Source organism: the organism of the source record quoted next, unplaced genomic scaffold (assembly GCF_019419815.1).
Source record: "Pyrus x bretschneideri cultivar Hongxiangsu unplaced genomic scaffold, Pyrus_bretschneideri_v1 Contig25, whole genome shotgun sequence".
Lineage (NCBI taxonomy): Eukaryota > Viridiplantae > Streptophyta > Magnoliopsida > Rosales > Rosaceae > Pyrus > Pyrus x bretschneideri.
The window spans coordinates 4,006,883-4,029,622 of NW_025999557.1; the positions used below are offsets into that span (position 1 = coordinate 4,006,883).

At 38.9% G+C, this 22,740-nt stretch overlaps 4 protein-coding genes across 4 annotated transcripts; 1 reads left to right on the forward strand and 3 right to left on the reverse strand.

The window, feature by feature from the left end:
* Positions 1-1,164: 1,164 nt before the first annotated feature.
* Positions 1,165-3,075, reverse strand: LOC103957225 (40S ribosomal protein S18-like). Its single transcript, XM_009369350.2, has 4 exons — positions 2,928-3,075; positions 2,653-2,813; positions 1,685-1,873; positions 1,165-1,497 (listed from the first exon to the last, which is right to left on the reverse strand). The coding sequence occupies exons 1-4, from the start codon at positions 2,928-2,930 to the stop codon at positions 1,392-1,394; spliced, it is 459 nt and encodes a 152-aa protein (XP_009367625.2). The 5' UTR covers positions 2,931-3,075; the 3' UTR covers positions 1,165-1,391.
* Positions 3,076-4,656: 1,581 nt separating this feature from the next.
* On the reverse strand, positions 4,657-11,913 carry LOC103957226. Its single transcript, XM_048586678.1, has 9 exons — positions 11,542-11,913; positions 8,995-11,451; positions 8,578-8,731; positions 8,359-8,441; positions 7,697-7,953; positions 7,170-7,256; positions 6,373-6,472; positions 6,010-6,220; positions 4,657-5,906 (listed from the first exon to the last, which is right to left on the reverse strand). The coding sequence occupies exons 2-9, from the start codon at positions 11,347-11,349 to the stop codon at positions 4,657-4,659; spliced, it is 4,497 nt and encodes a 1,498-aa protein (XP_048442635.1). The 5' UTR covers positions 11,350-11,451; positions 11,542-11,913.
* A 2,012-nt stretch (positions 11,914-13,925) lies between these two features.
* On the reverse strand, positions 13,926-16,003 carry LOC103957230 (40S ribosomal protein S24-1). The gene is made up of 5 exons (XM_009369357.3): positions 15,852-16,003; positions 15,686-15,727; positions 15,182-15,352; positions 14,374-14,460; positions 13,926-14,174 (listed from the first exon to the last, which is right to left on the reverse strand). The coding sequence occupies exons 1-5, from the start codon at positions 15,924-15,926 to the stop codon at positions 14,136-14,138; spliced, it is 414 nt and encodes a 137-aa protein (XP_009367632.1). The 5' UTR covers positions 15,927-16,003; the 3' UTR covers positions 13,926-14,135.
* Positions 16,004-17,385: 1,382 nt separating this feature from the next.
* On the forward strand, positions 17,386-21,287 carry LOC103957229 (NKAP-like protein). The gene is made up of 2 exons (XM_048586881.1): positions 17,386-19,049; positions 20,798-21,287. Exon 1 carries the CDS (start codon positions 17,445-17,447, stop codon positions 19,041-19,043), a length of 1,599 nt encoding a protein of 532 aa, XP_048442838.1. The 5' UTR covers positions 17,386-17,444; the 3' UTR covers positions 19,044-19,049; positions 20,798-21,287.
* Positions 21,288-22,740: the final 1,453 nt, after the last annotated feature.

Sequence of the window (22,740 nt, forward strand, 5' to 3'; positions counted from 1 at the left end):
TAATATGAACGATTCTGATTATAAACATGAAGTTCTATAAATTGACAACGAACAATTTTGAGTATGAGTTTCTACTCATATTTAAGTAATTAAATATTATGTTTTTTTTTTTTTTTTTTTAAATTTGTTAACCTCAATGTTTCTGGCCAAATGTGTTTGTTTATGCTTTAACTTGAACCTGATGAGGGCAGATTGGAGGTCCAACGTATTATTATTATACTTTTATAAACATGGAATCTCGATCTCTTGGTTATTGGGCAATTACGATTTTATGATAATTTATCTTTGGGTTTGATATTAAGAGTTGAGATTAAGGAAGTAGAATTCTCTCCCATCCTATTACCATCACCTTCTTTCTTCCTCTCACACTTTCCTTTTTGTTTTTATAAAAAAAAAAAAAAAAAAAAAAATGTTATTGGCACTTCAAAAATCTCATTCTACATTCCTCACAAGTGTATTTTTCTTCCTAATATAGAATGTTTGGAGTGTAGAATGAGATTTTTGAAGTGCTAATAACAATTTCCATAAAAAAATCAATATAAGATGTTGACATGGTATAATTGCAACCATTCAAATAGGAGAAGAGAAAAGAGAAAAGTCATTAGAAGGAATAGAATCTTCCTTTGTGATTAAGGCATTACATCCATTTACTCTTCACCTTTGATATCTAATCAAAAGCTGAGTGACCAGCATTCCTCAGTCGTATCGTCTTCCACCGTTGCACTTACCACCCCCTTCCTAAAATATAATTGTTCTTAACCAACAGAGTTTGTAGCTCAATTGATCCCCTATAACCGATGTCTCGAGTTTTCCTTATCCAATATTGCTCGTGTAAGAAAAAAAAATGACATCCATTGACCAACCATCGAACAAAACGCAGCTTACAAGTCCCAATTCTGTATGGGAGGGATCTCTATAGGATTGGATTGGAGAAGACTCCATTCTGATGGGAGGTTACTCTATTGGATTCGACTGGATAACTCACTCTCAATCCCGTCTAAACGAAAAGGGTGGTTCACTTTTCAAATACGGGACAAACATCTATTGAGCAAGTAACGACATTAGAACTACATCTTAGTTGCAAGAGAGATTCTATCCGTCTAGACAGCAACCACCAAATGAACATAGTAATGAAAACTTTTAGGGCACTTAACAATACTGATATATGCTGGAACACATTCACTATGGAAAATTAGTGCACTTACAATTAACGAAAATATGCCTCGGGTTAAAAAAAAAAAAAAAAAAAGAAATTAAATTCCCGAAACAATCCAAAAACGTGTATTTCAGCATTCAAAAACATTCTCGGATATACTAAAGAAGCAAAATTTCCCAAGCTAACATGTAAACATCCAGCAACGAGCTCAAGAAATGGAAAATGAGTAAGCAGACTATCGCTTCTTGGAGACACCAACAGTCTTTCCTCTGCGACCGGTGGTCTTGGTATGCTGCCCACGCACCCGGAGACCCCAGTAGTGACGGAGACCACGGTGGTTCCTGTCATATTACACACACTCACCAACTCAATCGTATATGATAAACGGCTAAAGAGAGCAAACAGTATCACAAATACAAGAAAACCCAATCAAACTGGATTGTGAAATCCATGTTAAGAAGGCATTGTGAAATGCAGCACACAAATGACACGTATCAAAGGAACAACTACTAATAGTCGATAGCAAACCTGATCTTCTTCAAGCGTTCGAGGTCGTCCCTCAGCTTCATGTCCAATGCATTCGAAACAACTTGAGAGAACCTCCCGTCCTTGTAATCTTTCTTCCTGTTTAAAAACCAGTCTGGAATTTTGAATTGGCGAGGATTCGCAACAATCGTCATGAGGGTATCAAGCTCCGCGGCAGACAGTTCACCAGCCCTACAATGAATCATCCACATCAAACCCAAAATTTCCGACAACAAACTGGTTTCTCTTTATGCACTACCACTACTACAATTAACTCAGCCAGCACAACATATACAATGCATTCAAAATGAATCATTAAAAGAGAAAATTTAAGCATAGACTCTGCCAGAAGATAACAATCAATAGCAAAAATCAAACAAACCAAAACGAGTATGGTGATATGATCACAATTCAACCACAAACATATGCATAATCAAACTTTCACTTCATCTAAAAGTCTGTTTTAAGAGGACTAACATGGAACGGGTTCACCATCATGTGGCCTCCTTTGTCCAATAATGAATTGCCATGTGCAAGTTTTTCTTCACATGGCAATGTATTATTGGGTTGAGATGCCACAAGGTGGTGATCCCGTTCCATGAAAGTTGCTCTCCTGTTTGCAACTTCTGTCCTAAAAGTGGTTTCTGACAACAAAAGGAGCTTCTACCTATGTTCGGCTGAAAAGTGTAAATGTGCTTGTGTGTCATAGAAGCCCTTCCTGTAGAAGCAACTGCCATATGCTTCTTCAAGAATCACTTCTAAGTGCTTCTCCAGAACGCACTTCTAGTGCTTCTCGAGGAAGCACTCCTATGTGCTTCCTATTTTTAATAAAAATTGCTGTGCGTTACAATAAAATCACTTCTAACAGAAGTGCTTCCTACAGATGCAGTCCTAAGCAAAAGCAATTGGATTTCAAATATTCATGCAAAATCAGATGAAATTGGAAAAGGGGAGTCGAAGAGAAGGGGCACCTCTTGTTCATGTCGACGTCAGCCTTCTTGCAGACAATGTTGGCGAAACGACGTCCGATACCTTTGATGGAGGTTAGGGCAAACATAATCTTCTGCTTCCCGTCCACATTGGTGTTCAGCACACGCAGAATGTGCTGAAACTCTTCGTTCGCTACCAGAGACTGCAGCAGATTCCAATTCACACACACATAAATTAACTTCATATATTAACAGACATTTGACATATATATTAGTACGCAAGGAGAGAGAAAGTAGAGAGAGAGAGAGAGAGTGACCATGGCTAGCTAGGGTTTTGGATCTTGAAGCTTTTGGAGCAGCTCTGCGCCTGTGTGTGCCGTGAAGACGGAAGTGAAGCAAACAGAAACCCTAGAAATAGCCGTCGCGGCCTTTGTGACTGATTTTATATGCCCACCCAATGGGGCATGGCCCAATATAAATGAAATAGCCCAATATTTCGTTTAGTTCTTTTCTTTTCAAGCCCGGTCGATAAAATGACCAACAACATCAAGTATGGCCCGGGCTCGAAGCAGATGTGAGTTACGTTAGTTAATTAAGGTGTTGTGTCTATCATTTTGATTACGAGAGAAACTTAGATAGATTCATAGATTGGGTACACGGTCACGGTGCTTCCCGGCCTATTAACACAATGTCACATGTTAATCTCACTTCACATGGCTTTGTGTTGAAAGACAAAAATGACACTGTGATGGTGATCGTTCGATTAAGTCTTTCTCCTTGATCACAAGTTCAAATTTCATTTCCAAGTTAAAGTAGTTTAAAATATTGCTTTGTTTAAAAGATGCTTGTTCTATAAGGCATTTTACAATAGTTTGAGTGACTATGAGATATATATATATAAGAATCATGCAACTTGATTTTGATAATTATAACACTACTACTACACTAGCGTGGGTTCAATATTGGCATCACATTCAAATTTTCAATCCAATGTAGGAGTGTTATTCCTGTACGAGTTCAATATATTGGTATCACACTCACTTTTTCTGAGCTACTATGGAAGGCCTAAGGGGTTTTATTAGTGAATTTTTTTTTTCTTCAGTATGTTTCATAAACTAACCTTGATTATAAGAGCAGATATTCAAACTCGGATGTACGAGAGACGTCAACTTTGACTATTCTACTCCACGTGATTTTTAGTTACTTTGTCTTGCACCTATAAATAAAGAAAAATGAGAAAGCGGGGGAAGAAAAAAATACGTAGGAATATGAGGTTTTGGAGTGTCAATAAAACCTTCTTAAATCAAAAGGTAAATGATGAAACGTATTACGAAGAAAATTTTACCTTATCATAGATTGAACACAATCATGGGTCTTATTGAATGAACAGTTTATATACAAAAAAATGACCGTACACTACCGATGATGCTTAAGAATCTCTCTTTACTACGAGTTTTTAGTGATATCTCCGTCACGGTGACAGAACAAAAAAAAAAACTTTCAACAATTAATAGCAAGAGATCTATACAAAAATGATAGGCTTTTTTTTTCATAGTTGAAGCAAATGAATCGTTTGATAATACAATGAGCACCAGGAGGCCAAAACTTGCGAACCCACCAAAGCCATAAAATGCTATAAAGTCCGGTAATTCTAACTTCTGTACTTTGCGACCCCAAAAATGGGAGTGATTTACGCACACCCTTTCCAACTTCTGCACTCTTCTTAAATCGGGTCATTGATTTTCCATTGATTTGTTCAATCCAGCGGCTAGAAAAATAGAGACGTGCGGAAGGTGAAAAAAATAGCATGCACGAATCATTCCCCGGAAAAAAACTATACATTTACTCCCCAGTTTCCAACAATGGGAGAAGCATGGCTTGTAGCTCCAAGTCTTAAGGAACCAAAAACTGTATTGCTTTCTAACAAGCGATAAGATCAGTTTTCAACCCTTTGCCAAAACACTTCTACTACTCTTTCGCCGTTGGAGACTCTGCTGTTACGGAAAAGCCTCCTGGTTTTACTTGTCAGTATATCGACATACGACATCACCTAGCCTGGTTTGATAGAATAACCGCCTCTGAAGTACCCCCAACGGACGTGCAGTGAAGAGCCACAGCAGGGGTATTGCTCGAGTTGCACTGTGTGGGACTTGTATTATCAACCTGAGAATTGAGTTCTGATTGCTTTACGGATATTGTGTTCTGAGACTCTTCCGGGGTTAAGTTCAAATCAGTAACCTCCAGGGAGTTGGCATGTCCACATGTAAGATGAGAATCTCTGTCAGCTGGAGCAGATTCAACTTTATAAGTGTCGATCCCGTTGCCTTCAAACCCATGTGCAACTTTATGAGTGTTGAGCCCATTGCCTTCAAACTCATCTGCTTTCTGGTGAGACAACAGGGGAGTCGGGTTTAGTACATCTCTGGCAACCTTGCTAGGTTCAGTCAGAATTTCAGAGCCATAACACTCGATAGATTCTGAATGCACCTCAACAATCACTGCAGGTGTATGATGAGCAGCAGTATGGTTATATTCCGGTGCACAAGTTTCAGGCATCTTTCCATCTGGGCAGGAAATAGATCCTGAAACCTGCAAATTTTGAGAATCCTGATGCTTAAGGTCGCTTGCCTCTTGAGATGCCCGAGTTGTAGTTTCTGAATCATGGCAGACAGTAGTTTCATCAGGAACTTTTGCTTCATGTACCATGCTCTGCAGCTCAGTGGCATTTTCAGTAGAGCGCTGCAGCTCAGTGGCATTTTCAGTAGAGCGCTGCAGCTCAGTGGCATTTTCAGTAGAGCGGCAAATAGATCCTTCGTCATAAGCATCGTGATTCTCAAACGTGTCATCTTCTATTCTGACCTCACAATCAATTTTTTCAGTGACCTCCCTGGAAGCAGAAAGAATCATTACACAAGAGTCAGTGGCATCAGAATCACTACGATGTGACGTCAAAGATTTGCTTTCGACTTCAGGCATGATATGCTGGCCTTGTTGGGTCTCCACTTCCACTGTGGCTACATCAGGAACTGAAGCAGAACTCTGATATTCATTAACCTCCTCACTTTGTTCATGAACGTCACAAGTTGATTGAGGAGGAATGCTTTTCTCCTCCAGATTATCCTGAGAAACACCACAGATATGCTGTGTATTGGATTCAAAATCAGCAAGTTCATCAGTTGCCTCGTTTCCACAGCGTGCTGATGCTTCACTTCCAGACGCAGCCAAACGTTTGTCATTAGTATCACATAAAACGTCTTGCTTGAGTTGCTGATCCTCAAGTTCGGTGGACCTCACACCTACAAGAGCAAATACAGCGTAAGTCATACAACAAGAAGATACAATTGACAGAAACAATGTGCTAAATCCACACATGCTCATTTCTGCTGATTTCCTAAATACCTTCAGCAAGAATCATATTTGCTTCTGGTAAGTGCTTCGACAATGGCTTCTCTAATATATCTACACCAGGGAAAACCAATACATTCATGTTTTTCATCCTCTGCTTGCTTGATCCTTCAAGGGGCTTAAAACCAAAAACAGAAGTCCATGTTTCTCTGAGTTCCAAGATCGCAGGTATAACCAATCTTTCAACATTCAATGAGCTGAGAGCCTAATCGTGGATCAGAAAAACCGCACAAAAGAAATAGAAAGTTAGGGATCAGTACATAGTGAGGACACAAAAAGATTCTTCTTAAAGTTATGAAAGTGTAAGGACAAGGAAAAAAAAAAAGCAAAGGCGTTTGAACTGAACAATGACCATACAGATTCGATTCCAGTTAGAAGCCGACGGCACATTCCTTGACGCCTAAACATATAGCGGGTCCCAATAAATGGCATCTCTGCTAAATAGTTCCCATGAATCCTGATCGACCAAGCAGCAACGTAGTGTCAGAACATAATTGCATACAACACAAACTCATAAAAGCCATTCTACTTGCTTAGAATTACAGCTATGTATAACCCAATGCAAGAGAGGAATTACAAATAAATAATAAAGAAAGCAAGGGGAGCGGGTTTTAAAGAATGATCACAACCATTATTTTAACAGTAAATCTTCTAGCCATGAGAAGGTGAAATGTAAGTTTGAATTCTTCTGATTTTTTGCTTCCAAGTTAATTGGGTAGGGAGAGATGGAGCAGCAGAAAATAAATTCCAATCAAACTCATTGGTTCCAGAACTTCCTTTATTCAGCAATAGAAGTCCCTATCAGCATTGAGCAACTAGAATTCTGAACCAGGCTAATCTGCTAATTACTAAAGTTATGGTTGGAAAGAAAGACTCGAAGCGACATCCCAAGTTTTGGCATCATTTACAAGAAATATAGCCACAAAATCGATACAAGGCAATTCAGAAAATGAACAATAACTGGGTAATTGGAAAGGCAACCTTTACAGCTCAATGTTTTTTTTATTTTTATTATTATTTATTATTGTTCATTTGGCTGAAATTTTCTACAAGACTCAGTTTGCAGTCCGTGTTAAAACTATTTGTCAGAATAACTTGCCCAGAACTAGTAGAAATTGCATTGATTAACTGTGATGTAGGAGGCAGTAACATACCGGATGGATGCTGCTGAAATGATCTCATCACCTCTCTCTAGAATTGCAGTTAAGAAACCACTATAATTCAGTCTGCTAAAATTTGACCTGGATAATTGAAAATTATAAAATCATTAATAAAAGTATATATTTCTACACGTTAAAAAGTGGTGAAGAGATAATTTGCAATATATGGAATGAAAGATTCTTTCAAACTTGTTTGAATGCAAAGTATACCCACATAGAAGATAAAAGGACAAAGTAAATTATGTAGAGTTCTCTACATAAAATTAGAAAAAAAACAAAAATTTATTTTCATATGGTCAAGCACCAAAACTTTACCTAGGTACATAATTCTAACATCCACCACCTTGAACTCGAAACATATTTATATTATTATGACCATCAAACATGTTCACAGTGAGATACTGCACACCGTCGTACTTATTCCAAGACAAAGACATTATACTAGTCCAAACCAATTAAAAGTAGTTTGGTATCCACATAGACATACACGCACACAAAACTGCGGATTAAAGTATGCTTACCCACGATTATACAGAATATTATGAATCAAATTGACTCCACTTCTGTGGTCAACCATAGGCAAAAAACACTCGTCCATTATTAAAAATGCAACAGCCAGCTTGGAGTTGCATTCAATTAGCTTTGAATCACAATCATCCGTCTGTGGTGTGTCACAAATAGAAATTGAGCTGATATCAGATCGGCGAATCATAGTCAATGAAAATCCTTCTTCAATTTCTTGCCTCACTCCAAGAAGCATCTGAAGACTCGCAAATAGCTGCCATGACAAAAACATTATGAATTACATACAAATGGCGACAATAGATAATGGATAGACAAATTGATCAAAAGAATTTCTCTGAGATCTCGTTAGAATTAAAACTGAAAAGTGAAAACAACTCAAATTCATAAAACCTCTAAATCTGCATGCAATGTTAATAATTCCTATATACATAGATAACGCTTTGTAAGCATCTCTTTAAAACTAGTGTAAGCAATCTTCCTACAACTGAAGCATTAAGAAAAACTGTCAAATCTTTTAGCCCCTGTTGCATGCAGATCCCGAATGCGTGCAGCACAATATCATTTTACTACTACAAATAGTACATGAAACTACGGATGCATGCACCAAAGCCCACACAAATATTGCAATCCCAAGCTAATGTTACAACAAATGTAGTACCTCTTGACAATTCTTCCCACAGAAGGATGGACCATTAAAATCATCATTTACAGCATCCTTTGCCTGAATACAGGATTGGTGAACTAAAAAGAAAAGGTTTTTTAATCAGATTTTGCCAAATGTACTGAATTTGGGTAACGCAGATCAAATACTAATAACATTAAGGGAAAACCAAATCTAGCACGGAAAACGAAAAAGGATAGAATGTAGAGTTAATACATTTTTCCTCACACACATGGCAGGTAACTAATGCTGACGCTGCTAAATTGTCAGTGTCAGTGTCAATGCCATTGCTTTCGCATATATTACCGCCAAACTTCCCACAAAATTTGCATGAACAATATACACAATGCCAATCACCTGAGGGGAACTTCTGCAAAATATAAGAATAGAGTTCTCATCTGCTTCAAAACAAACCAGAGGTATAAATGATCTCCAGTTTCTAGGCATATCAAAATGCTTCCAGTTAATTCTCAGGACATCCCAGATTCCCACTATGCAATTAGTTAAAGTGATACCCCAAGGGCACTATATATTTACAACAGTCTTAGAGGGCAGAATGGGCAATGATAAAATGGCGATATAAATGTTTATTCATATAGTTAGAACAATTTATAATTGGCTCTACAAACGTACCTTTATCTCTAAACAATTTTGGTGGAATGTTGATGGACAGCCATCACAACAAATCAAGTACCCACCATCTCCACAGATTCCACACGTATCATCGTTTGGGTCTTCCCTGTTAACACCCACGAAATGAAATCCCCGACGTTCATATTCATCCTGTTTATTCCATGAGTCAAGTAGGCATTGCAAAAGTGTAGACCCTGAGTCTACATATATATGTTTAAACGGCTCAGAGTAATCACTTTTGGCGTGGGTTACAAACTTCGAAATTGGGATTGTTTCTCCACAGCAACCACAATGAATTCCATCTCTTGTAATGTTACCCTCAAGAAGCACCTGTGTCTTTCTCTTGTTCATGTACTTCACTTTCGAATTAAGTGATAGGGTTCCCAAATCAATCATCCAGGCAAGTACTGTTCTTTTCCCGTCATATGGTACATGGCCATCATTATCTGAATCCGCATTCTCAGAGTTCCGAACCAACAGACCACATCGCTTTCTATTTTTTGTCTTATGTAAACTTCGCCTTCCCTTGCACGCTGCATGTGCTGAATCATCCTTCTCAATAAGTAAACGTTTCCCCTTGAATGGCCTACCCAATTTCTTTTTCTTTTTCTCTCCAATAACTCCATCCACTGCATTCCTGGCCTTTTTCTTCTTTTGCTTTTCACTAATCCCGCCCTCCATTCCATTTTTCCCCTTCTTCCCTTTCTTTTTCCCCACCCTTTTCACAATTTGTATCCTTGCTAACATGTCAATTTCCTCTGGTGGTATCGGAGTAAATTTGAAGCTAGGCTTACAAAATTCGGAATTATTTTCACCATTTTCACAATTCATTTTTAGGGTTGTGTAAGCCTTGGTGACTGACCAGTGAGTCTGTCCTGCTGGAGTTACATACACTGCATCCTTGTAATCTCTGCCATTCCTAGGCCTATATTGAATGGTCCAACCTGCACGCATAATTAGATCCACTATTTTATCTCTCACTAACTGTTTTTGCTTACTTCTGGCGCAATCTCGATCCTGACCCTTCTGCTTTTTTTTCTGTTCTTTATTTCCCTTCTGTTTCTGTTTCCATTCATTATTTCCTTCTCCATCCTCACTGTCCTCATTCTCCAAATCATTTCCTTTTTTATCCCTTTTAGCTGGAGAAAAGGCCTTCACATCAAACTCTTTCCCAATATTCCTCCTTACCAGATATGAACCGTTAGTTGTCATATTCACTTTAATTCTTTCTCGTGATCTCAAAACCATATTGCCTTCCTTAGCAAGCTTTCCTTTCAAACCCACATTAGTCTTTTGCACCTTAAGTGGTCTCTTGTGCTGCAATTTTGACTTCTTTCTCAACGGACCAACCGACAGATCACTCTCTTCCGTTTGTACCTTCTTAGGTCTCCCGCGCTTACGTTTCTGTAGCATGGCACCCGAACCATCACTTTCTTCCTTTTCCACCTTGAGTAGGCCCCCTCTCTTTCCTTCCAACTTCTTTGCAAAACGTTCAACCAACTGATCGCCCCCTTCGTTGTTAACCTTGGAAGATTTCTTGCGAGACCCATCACTCCCTGCCTTATCACACACCCCATTCACCACAACTCGTGACCGCAGAATCCTAACTGTAGTTAGCACATCTTCCTTGACCTTTTTCTTCTCAAGAGCATCATTATCAATTTCTTCACCATTATCAACCCGCCTCCTTTTCTTCCCAGTCTCACCTACTCCCACATTTTCACTCTGGCCCAACAGATCAACCCCTTCATCTTTTACCTCATTACATTGCTTGTCAGACCCATCACTTTCTCTACTTTCGGCATCCAGAACACTATCACTCACAACCTTATCACACCCTCCATTCACGGCTGACTGTGACCACAGAACTCGACCAACAACTTGCACTTTACCATCCACCTCCATTTCCTTCCTCCTTTCATTGTTTACCTCACTACATTGTTTCTGAGACCCGTCATTTTCTCTACTTTCCGCAACCAGTTCCCCATTGCTCACCTCCTTATCACCCCCTCCATCTGCCGCTAACTGTGATCGGAAAACCAGCCCAAAAATTCGCACTTCACCATCTGTCTCTTTTTCTTTCACCCACTTTATCTCAACACCCTCATCACCAATTTCTTCACCATTACCAACACACCTCTTCTTCCCACTCTCAGCGGCTCCACCATTTTCAGTCCCACCCTCCTCGCCACCCTCCCCGACAAATTCTTTCTCGGGTTCCTCCGCCCCGCCCGAAACCAAATGCCGGGTTTTCTCCCCGCCAGAATCCAAACCGCCCTGTTTCAACTCATCCCCTTTCTTCTGAACACCAATTTGCTTATCCCTCTCACCCCTTACCTTCCCAGATCTCAACATCTCTCGCGATACACCCTAATCACAGAAAACCCACTTCAGTTTTGATCTTAATTACACAAAACCAACAGCTAAAAAGCTCTTCTCTCAAGAATTAACCCTACCCTGTAACCAAAAAAGTAAAGAAAATATTTACATAAAAATATATACTATATATGGAAATCAGTAAAATGTTTTGAGCGTGTACGGACTGACCAGATCACCAGCCGCGACAATGGGTTGACGAAGGTCCCAGTCAATGCAAAGTCACGGGGGGAAATTCTGATGCCTCTCTCACGAGCGCGTGCGCGGCACGTGACCCAAAAGCTTCAGTGGTTCAGCCATGGCGCTTTGTGAAATTGGGGAAGAAATTGAAGGGGAGAGAGATTCTTGATAGAGACAAGGAAGCCTTTGGGGATTTGCAAGCTTTCCCTTTGCTTTTTTATTTTTTATTTTTTCGGGGGTGATTTTGTGGTTTTCCCTCCATAAATTACAACAAATTGGAAATTTCTGTTTTAATTTAAATTTTTTTTTTTTTTTGGTGAGGTGGATGGTAATCTTTTGTCACATGGGGCATAAGTCCTTTTCTCACGGCACCTTTTTCTATTAATTAATTGATATCTTGTTTTGAACGATTAATTATTAGAAACTTTAACGAAAATTTTCTGGTACTATTTATTTTAACGAAAAATCATATTTTTATACTAAAAAATCAATCTTGGTACTATTCAATCTACATTTTATTTTGTCTTTATCGTTAAAGCTTAAATTTTCAAGCCTTTTTTTAATTAGTTTTCCTTTAATTAATTGATATCTAAATTGTACATATTTGTTTATTTTAATATTTGACTCTTCAACTTACCATATTATCTCAATTTACAACGCTTAATTTTTCTTTTGTTGTTAATAAAAAGTTTACGATAGTCACTTAGTGTTATGATTTATTGGTATTCATCTTTGAGTGAGAGATTTTAGTTTTGATTCTCGTCAAAAGTGAATTTTATGAAGGTTCATTGAAGCCTACCCCACCTTCTCTTAGTGTAGATAATATCGTTTATTAAAAAAAAAATTACAATGCTTAATTAGTTTTGATAATTATCTTTATTTTGGGTTTTACTCCATTGTATTGAAGGTTTGAAGTAACGTCTGGGATCTTATTAATTGGTGAAATTATATTAAATAGATTTTGATCTGTTATTAACTTAGGGATCGTTTAAAAATGTTTTTAAAATAACTAAAAATATTTTTTTGTGAGGTGGAGTAATGACTCGTTTGAATGTACTTTTAAAATAACTACAAGCGATTTTAGAGAATATGTTTCTGGGTTCCAAAAGCACTTAAAGTGCTTTCTGCAAAAAGTATCAGTTATGTACTTCTTCCAGAAAGCACTTTAAATGTTTTTTCAAGATTTATTTGCATATTTACTAAAGATTGATTCTAAAAATATTTTCACTAAAAGTATTTCCAGTTATTTTAAAAATACATTTAAACGAGATGTAAGTCATTCTAAGTCCGAACGGAATCGAGGACATTGAAAACTTGTGTTCCTAAATTGACCGAAAGACTTGTGAGTTTGTTTATGATAAGGTCGACAATGAGTCACAAAAACAGTTGGATCCTGTCTTGTAATGTGCGACCAATGGATTCTGTCACCCACCAACCAAGGAGCCTAATAGGGGCAAAGCTTAATTAGCAAATTAATCCTACAAGCGTTGCGTAAATTAAAGACGTTCACATCATGGTTAAGGTAAGTAATCCGTTTTGTTTGGCCGGATATGGTAAGTAATCTTATGAAATTAAGATAAAATGGCAAGCATTTCTATGAAATAATCATGTCTTTAAGGACATAGCGAATGAATAAACGAATGGACTGTGGATAAAAAAATAGCGACAAATTGATATTTTTACTTACTTGAAAACAAAACGTTGAAAATGGAAAATATAATAATTGAGAATGTGATCGACTACTCCTTAATCAATCGAATTCATCATGGTTCATGCATGCAATACAAAATGCATTTTGAGACTTTCCAAATTTTCTTTATTTCATGCATCGGAGAGTGCTTAACTCTCGAGCTGATCATGCACTCTCCGAAAGAAACAAGCCCCATTGTATTTGAGTATCATTCAAGCTCGTGTGAGCACAACTTTCAATAACCGGTTAAGCACTCTCACAAAGAAGCAATTCATGCGTCGGAGAGTGCTTAACTCTCGAGCTGATCATGCACTCTCCGAAAGAAACAAGCCCCATTGTATTTGAGTATCATTCAAGCTCGTGTGAGCACAACTTTCAATAACCGGTTAAGCACTCTCACAAAGAAGCAATTCATGCGTCGGAGAGTGCTTAACTCTCAAGCTGATCATGCACTATCTGAAAGAAACAAGCCCCATTGTATTTGAGTATCATTCAAGCTCGTGTGAGCACAACTTTCAATAACCGGTTAGGCACTCTCACAAAGAAGCAATGCCCAACTAGCTAGTTAGACACTCTCATAAAGAAACATGCCCGAGAGTTGCAAAGGAAATGAAATCTCGCATGTTTAGGTAACATCCGAGATTTCCTTTCCTTTGAATGGTTGGGTAGGTAAGTGCGAAGTAAATAAACATGCGAATTGATGGTTTACATTTCGTTACTGAAAAGTTAGAACATACATAACATTCCACAACTCATTAAACATCATAACATTTTTGATGAAATTAAAACATCCCAAAATTTCATGCTCGCTAACAAAAGAAAATAACAAGATGCAGCTAGGCTGATGACACAGAACCCTACTGCGAACACATACGATCCCAAAACATGCAGAAGCTCATTTCTTCTTCGCCTTGGCAGCATCACCGGCCTTTGTCTGCACATATAACATTTGAAAATGTTAAACCAGCTCAAGAAAACATCAGGGTAAAACTTTAAGCTGAAAACATTGAAAAGGTTCGATAGCCAGTGTTTCCAATTCCAGGGCGTACCCACTGCTTAAGGTAATACATTCCCTACCGTACCGTCACATTTTACTAGCACTAACCAGGACAAAACAATAACAATATCGTTACCTTCTTAACTCCACGAATCTTCTTGGCTCTGTTCTTCCTTTCCTTGAGTTGTTTCCTTGATTTTTCAACCTTTGTATCCAGTCCATTCTGCACAAGTAGCCAAGTGTGAGAGATGACAACAGACAAATATATATATATATATGTGTGTGTGTGTGTGTGTGTGTGTATGAGTATGTAGAGAGAGAGAGAGAGAGATCTCAAAATTTATAAGGTCAAAGAGACAAGCTTTGAGAGCCATATGCATTTCATGCCAAACAAACGACAGATTCTTTGACTGAAAGAAGCCTATAGACTGTGAAACTACATACAAATCAGCAAAAGGAATTGCAAAACCCGCTTTTGTAACATTTCAAGCAATTGTTCAGATCAGCACCCCAATAATGGAAGAATATAAATATACAGGAAGCAGCGAAAAGAAACACTATACTCAACGATATTAAAGTAAGAACCCACTCTAAAACCATGAATCAAATACTAACTAAATGAGCGAACTTAAATAGACAGATGAACCTCCTCCAACAGTTAATCAACAACCACACAGAAATTTTGTATCAAGCTCATTCCAGAGAAGTGTTATTTTTAAGATCCTCTCTCTCTCTCTCTCTCTCTCTCAGTCTCATTTCTGCCAGTTCCAACCCCAATACGCATTGGATTTGTTCAAATCCAACACCGTACAAGGGAACCGGCCATACCATATAAATATAAAGATACATTAACGCACATTTTGAATCACTACAGAGGTTAAAAACAGATATTTGCCAATATGCAAGTACCACATAACAAGATGGGAGCGAATAAGATAAGTTACCCTGATCAGCCTGTACTTGGGCTCGTACTTCTTGGCATTCTCTACAGAATCATAGATCAAACCGAAACCAGTAGACTTCCCCCCTCCAAAATGGGTGCGGAACTTGAATACAAAGATGGCATTTGGGTCCCTCACCTCGTACAACCTCGCAAGTTTCTCCTTCAACTCCGCCTTCATTACAAAAACAAACAGAAACCCATTTCAATCAACATTTCTTTGCCCCATTATTACAATTGTACTTCTGCCATCTCTTTAACAAAACCATAAAAACCATAAAATAAATAGATCTAGCAGTAAAAGTGTCCTAAAAGAATTGACACAGAACCGAGCGCAATGACGCTATAGGATTCATATAGATGACCTCATTTAGTGGGAAAAGGCTTTGTTGTTGTTGTAATAAAACAATCCTAAAAATTGGACAAACCCATGATTTCAAATTATATATTTTCAAAACCAACACCAAATATACAGAAACAATTCCCCATTGAAAGAAAGAAACCAAACCTTTGAGACATTGGGTCGGCCAGGATGCAGAACATCGATGACCTACACATCGAAACCAAAAAATCACACAGTAAAATCAGCCGACCAGGTAAAAAAACACATCTGGGTAATTTTCTATGTCCTTTTTCCTGCATTTTCTAGTTGACCAAACAGGGAAAGTACTCACGAATTGCTTTCTGGAGAGAAGGCGATTGGTCATGAACTTCCTCGTACGGATCGTCACTGCCTTGGTATCCGCCATGGCTCTCTCTCTGCGCCTCCGCTCTGTGTTCGGTTGGGGACTGTGTACGAGAGGTTTGCGCGTTTGAGAAGGAGGGGGTGATAGGAGGTTTTTAGGGTTTCGAATTGGACTATGCATCTTTTATAGAGCGGTAAAGCCCATTTTCTGAAATGTTTGGGCCGATCGAAATCGTAATGGTAACTCCGGCCCAACCTTTTTTTAGGACATTTTTCTTTTCTTTTTGCAAACATAATCTCCAATATAAGATTTTATCTAATCGAAATTGTTTTTATTTTTAATTATTTAAAAATGAAACTAGCCAATGGCTTCGCTCATGATAGTTCACTTTTTCGAAGGTCAGGAAAATTTGTAGAGACATTTTAATCTCCCATGGTCACCCTCATACGATTCACTAGCATAAGGAATCGAACCCAAAACGTACCGTATGGATTACGGACCTGAAATTTGTTACCAACCACAAACCATCCCGTGGTGATTATCTAATCAAAATTGTTGGATCATAACAAGAGTGATGAAAATTGTTGATGTTGCAAACTTTGAAGAAAATAAATTTTGAGATGTTTATATTGTGCATAGGCTATTGATTGAGATTCGAAAATTACTTTTGTGACAGTTATATTTTTCAAATAAGGTTGAATATGGATTATCGGTCTTAAGAAATGTTTACCAACATTACAGAAATGAGAAAATCATATAAGGTTGAATATGCGTTTGGGCACATGTCCAACACATGGGCTGATAAGCTTGATCGTGGGCAATTATTTTTACACTACTCCAATTGGTTGGTCGTCTTTTATATTTAAAGAACTTCAACCAAAAATTTTTGGTATTGTTTACTTTAACGAAAAATCATATTTTTACACTAAAAAATCAATCATAGTACTATTCACTTTACCCTTTATTTTGCCCTTATCGTTAAAACTCAAAGTTTTTAATCACTTTTTATTAGTTTTCCTTTATAATTAATGGTTTCGACACGTCAGAAATGAGTTTGAGTGATCGTTGGGATGTAGACATGCACTTTTCAATCTGTATGCATTCCATGTTAAAGGCGCTCTAAGAGAATATGAACTTAAATCTCATATATGACAATTATTGAAGAAAAAATAATTTTCCGTTGAGTTTATCAAACAGGAAAAGGATCCTTGCCGGATCGTGATCTTTCATCGTATATCGTGAGATTAGAAATCATTTCAAATTTTAAAATTTAAAATTAAATATAAATAATACATAATGAAAACTGATCGTAATATTTACGATGAACGGTCACGATTACTGGATTTCTAGGATCCCTAAGAAAGGATCATCGCCAGATCATTTTTCCTCAAACGGAGGTCGATGGAACAATGACGTGGAAAGTACTTGTTAGGCCAGAGCATTATTTAGGCCCATAAACTTTGGAAGACAAAGAAAAGCCCAGCCCAAGTATTTTTACTAATATTAGACTTTAGTACCAGAAGCGAGCTTTTGGTTTCCAAAATAGAAAGTTCATCACCGACTCTCTTCCAATTTTCTCTGATGGGGAGGCCATCATCCACCATCCACATACCGGAGAGACGACACCGTTCCGATCACGAGAACGGCCGGTACCCACCGCACTCCGACTCATCCGGCGACAACCGATACCAGCGTCGCAGCCCCAGCTACGAAAACTACGACCGCTACGACAACCGCCGCCACCGAAACCCCTCGGGAACGCCCCCTAGACGAAGCCCTAGGGGCAACGGAGGAGGCCCGGAATCCTTGGCTCGGCGTCGCAGCCCCAGCTATGAGGACTACGAGCGGCACGACAACCGCCGTCACCGAAATCGCTCGGGCTCGCCCGATTACCCGAACCCTAGACGAAGCCCTAGGGCTAATGGGGGGCCGGACTCTCTGCCGAAGAAATTCGGGCGTGGCAGGAACCGTCTGGACCGGAATGGAGGACGGGAGGAATCGGAGGAGTCCGACGAGGAGCTGAAGGGGCTGAGTTTCGAGGAGTACAGGAGGCTCAAGAGGCAGAAGCTGAGGAAATCGGGGAAGTTTTGTATTTGGGAATTGACGCCCAGCCCGCCTAGGGTTGAGAACGATGAGTTCGAATTCGTGGGTAAGGCTGATGTGATTTCGGAGCGGTATGGCGAGGAGGAGAATATTGAATCGCAGGACAAGAAGAAAGAGAAGGAGAAGTCCGAGTCTGAATCCAAATCCGATTCTGAATCGGAGGATTTGAGGTCGAGGAAAAGGAAGAAGAGTTCGGGTTCGAAGCGCAGGAGTAGGAAATCGAGATATAGTGATAGTGAATCGGAGAGTGAGAGCGAAAGTGATGATGAATCGGATGAAGAGGAGGATCGTAGAATGAGAAAGAAGTCGAAAAGTAGGAGTAAGAGAAGCAGGAGCAGAAGAGAAAGGAGAAGAAAGAGGAAGAGCAGGCGTAGTAGCAGTAGCGAGTCGGATGAGAGCGAAGACAGTGATAGTGAGGTTTCAGATTCGAAGAAGAAGAAGAAGAAACAGCGAAAGTCTCTCAGTCGGAGTAAGAAGAAAGAGTCGGAAACTGAAATGGAGAGTGAGAAATCGGACTCGGAGAAGGGTTTGGATTCTGAGGTTGATGCCATGGCTGCTACTTTAGTGGAAGAGGAGATGATGAAGGATGAGAGTAATGCGGAGGCATTGAAGTTTAAGGAGATTTTCGAGGCTCAGAAGAAGCTGTCATTGGACGATGAACCAGTGGTTGGGCCAATGCCCTTGCCTAGAGCTGAAGGGCATATTAGTTATGGTGGGGCTCTGAGGCCTGGTGAAGGTGATGCCATTGCACAATATGTTCAGCAAGGGAAGCGTATTCCGCGGAGAGGAGAAGTGGGTCTTTCGGCTGATGAGATTCAGAAGTTTGAGAACCTTGGGTATGTAATGAGTGGTAGTAGGCACCAGAGAATGAATGCCATTCGTATTAGGAAGGAAAACCAGGTTTACAGTGCTGAGGACAAGCGGGCTTTGGCCATGTTCAACTACGAGGAGAAAGCTAAGCGCGAGCACAAGGTCATGGCAGATTTGCAGCGGCTGGTTCAGCGCCATATTGGGCAGGATGTCGGACCTACTCATGACCCTTTTTCCGGGAAGGAAAAAGAGATTGCTGATGCTTAGTTTCATGTATGTTTACTTTTATCTGAAATGTCGATTTCTTTTCTCTCTTTCATGAATTATGTCATGTATGTTACTAGTTGATTTTGAGCAGTATTGAATTGGATGCATTGGTTTGTTAACATCTAGTATTGTGGTGCTTAAAGATATTAGCTTTTTATCATAGTAGATATCAAATTGTGGAAACAACAAAGCTAGTGATTGCATTCTCAGTTCTCAATTCATGCAATCTCCTACTGCAAGAAGTTGAATCTCAAGATTCTAGCAGTCACTTTTGTGGTTGATGTATTTGAGCTTCGGAATGTTTATTCGTTTTCTTTCCCTTCATCTTGTTGGAGTTTATTAGATCTAATGTATATAGAAACTGATGACTACTTGCCACATCTTGTTGGAGTTCTGTATAGATTTTCGGTGATGACAGACACTTTAAATGTTTAGGAAGGAGCTTGTACTTATTTTGAATTTGACAAGTCATGCATGAGGAATATTTGAACTGGGGGGATTTCAGTACTAAATATGTGATGGCTGAACTATGAGTAGATATCTGTTTAAATTTTTGTTTCCTTGGTGAATGAGACAGAGGCAACCAAAAAAACTGAAAATATCAGGCGTAGATAGGTACTTACAATTACAGACGTGTAATTGGTATATCGAATAATATGTGGTTGATGTAGGACAGAGTCGGGCAGCAGAATTTAATAGCTCAGCTGAAATGAAAACACTGACAACATAAACTAAAGCAATAATAAAGGATAACTGGAATCACTCCAGGGGCCTCTCACCAAGAATTTTGGCATCTCTCAAAATAATTCCATCGCAGGATAAGAATTCCAAACTTTTCTATTTATCAACTCTTCATTCCTTTTGAATACTGAATTACAAGGATATTTATAATGCCTTTAAACCGAAAGAATGCAGGAAAGTAAACTTATTATAGGATCTAATCCAAGATAGAATAGGAAATCTGAAGACTAAAACCCTAAATATTAGAATCCTAAAACACCCATTGATTTAGGAAAGCCACCACTTCTGTTCCGCATCGATAGTTGGTCATATGTATAAGTACCTCCGATTAGCAGCCAAGTACGGGTACTTTCAATCATGGACATTTTATAGGTATATCAGAATATTTGTAGCTGGTCATACAATCACTTATTCACAACCTCCTGTGGGGCTAATAGTTTTCATTTCCATCTCATGGAAAACTGTATAGACTTCTAACTAGGGACCTGTAATAGTTATAGTGTTTAAGTACTTTGTCTATGAGTTTTTGTTTTTCGTGTGTCTTTCTGCTCGATGCTATGACAGTTTGGTTTCGGTCAAAGAACTCTTTAAGTTTTTTGCAGCATGGTCTGTGGTGTATTGGTGTTTTGGAGTTCATAATTTCATGGAGCTTACTATGGTTTCTATGCTTTTCTTTCATATAACTTTGGCTTTCCAGTCTTTGAATCTTCTTTATCTTTCCCCTTTTTGTTTGTAGAGTTGAGGTGGAAAGGTAGGTTGGTTTTGACGTTTATGCTGTTTACCTCGTGTCTTTATTTATGTACTTTGTTCAAATGAAAAAAAAAAAAAAAAATCATATCATATCAGGTTTCTCCTTGAAATTTCTCACTCTATCAAGAACTCATGTTGATATGAACTCTTTTTTCAAAGAATACTCCGAACCAGAATTCTTGACGTATTTTTTACGTCCGATGCTATCTTTTTCTTGACCAATATGTAATATGTGTTCACTCGTTTATCTCAATTGTATGCAGTTGGAAGTTATGGTCTGCTTATGATACTGGAAGGTCTGGCCAATACCAAACCTATCTGAAGTTGGGATCGCCCACAGAATACAAAAGCCGGGTGCTCGCTATTTGATCACAAGTTTCTTGCGCAACAAGCACCACCCCAATAGCATCGGGCAGAGTGAGTTCGAGCATGCTAACTGGGACTTCGATGATAGGACAAAACAAACACTTTGGTGGAGATTATGAATTGAAGCTTTCAATCTTATTGCACAATACGAGTAATCACCGTGCCTCGATAGCAATTAAAGCTTAATGTAACAATGTCGAAATGAGCAAATTCGGAAACATCACCGCTGTGTTTGACGACAGTGGAGACTTTTAAGAATACAGAAGAGATGGAGTCGGATTTCTTTGACGGTTTGTACTCCTAATTTCTTGTTCAATCGAAGGTGACCAAGAGTTTCATGTGTGTAATTTTGCTGATCATGTATGTAACGATGCTTGCTTGGTATCATGACATATATTGTCTCGGTTACTTTTCTCATGGAGGATTTCGAACTCTGAACCTAGCCTATTCTTATCCGTCATTTAACCCACCGTCACCGTTGGGGTTACATTTCTTCTCCTTCCCTCCCTCGTTCACCTACTCTACATCACCACCCTTGCATTATATTCTAATCGCAGAATGCGGTGCCTGGGATTTCAGAACCCGGCCGATTGATTTTCCGGTTTGATTCTGAAACCCTCCGACCTGAAACCAGCTAGCCGGCGTCCACTTCCCTAGTCCCGAATCATCAAATCCGGCTACCCGTCTCGAGCGTCGGAACTCGATGCACGGAGCCGGAACCTCCGAAGTGGATGCACATTCATCGTACCGGTAAAGGTAAAAAAAGGTAGTAAATTGCCTTTGATTACATACAGTAATTCATTAATCCCTTTCCATCGCGCATGCTCTATAGAAAGAAAATGAGGAGAGAGAAGGGGAGAGAGAGAGAGGGGGAATGATAACTTTTTTTCATAAAAATTGCTGCTCTCTTAAGTAAGATGGAAAAATGATTGCAGACAAGACAACATCTTGATTAATTTTCTGGTAAGATTGAAATGGTCTCATTTTTTTACCAACTCTTTTGTAGGTCCATCCCTTAATCTAGCATATCTTGACTAGGTTAGTTCAATCAGTTTGTTCAAGGTGGGGCAAACCCTTCACCAAGTCGTCAAGAAACCCTCTCATTTTCATATTTATGACCAAAAAAAACGACGTTTCAGTATCGTCATCGCCTCAGTATGAGTTAAATATGACATCTCCTTCAATTAAGCAAAAACTGAATGTCTTTAGAGTTTAGACTTATTGGTCAAGTGACGTGTTGTGAACACCATATCAATATCATGTTATCGGCTCATCTTTTAGTAGAACATTTGTTATGTCTAAAGAAAGAGAGTCGAGCCTAAAATATCAAGTGTATAAGTGTATACTTTAACCACTTAAGCTACAACCTGTTATGCTAAACGCAAATTAATCACTTCCCCAACATCCATAATTATGATGATAATGGATTCTTCTGTTCCTACCAACCAAAATGCCTACAAAAAGAGGAACATATAGTGGAGTGGAGTATGTTATCCTTGGCTTAAATTTCTACCCAAAAAGCAAGAGAAAAGTATGGGTCTAAATTAAAATAGGCAGTTTTGGCACAACATTTGGGAAGGCATGGTCCCCTGTGACAGCTGACAAGCGGTTTTGGTCAAGGGCAATCTTGCCTACAAGTTCATTTCCATGCCCCATCCTAGACCCTTCATTGTCCTCTCCCTAGGGCTCTTAAGTAGGCATTAGGTATTCTTACTAATGACTCGTTGGGAACTGCCTTTCAAATAGCTGAAAGTGTTTTTTGTGAAAATATTTTTGGAACCAACTTTAGTAGATAAGTCTATACGCAAGGCATGAAAAGAATCTTATGCACAATCAAAAA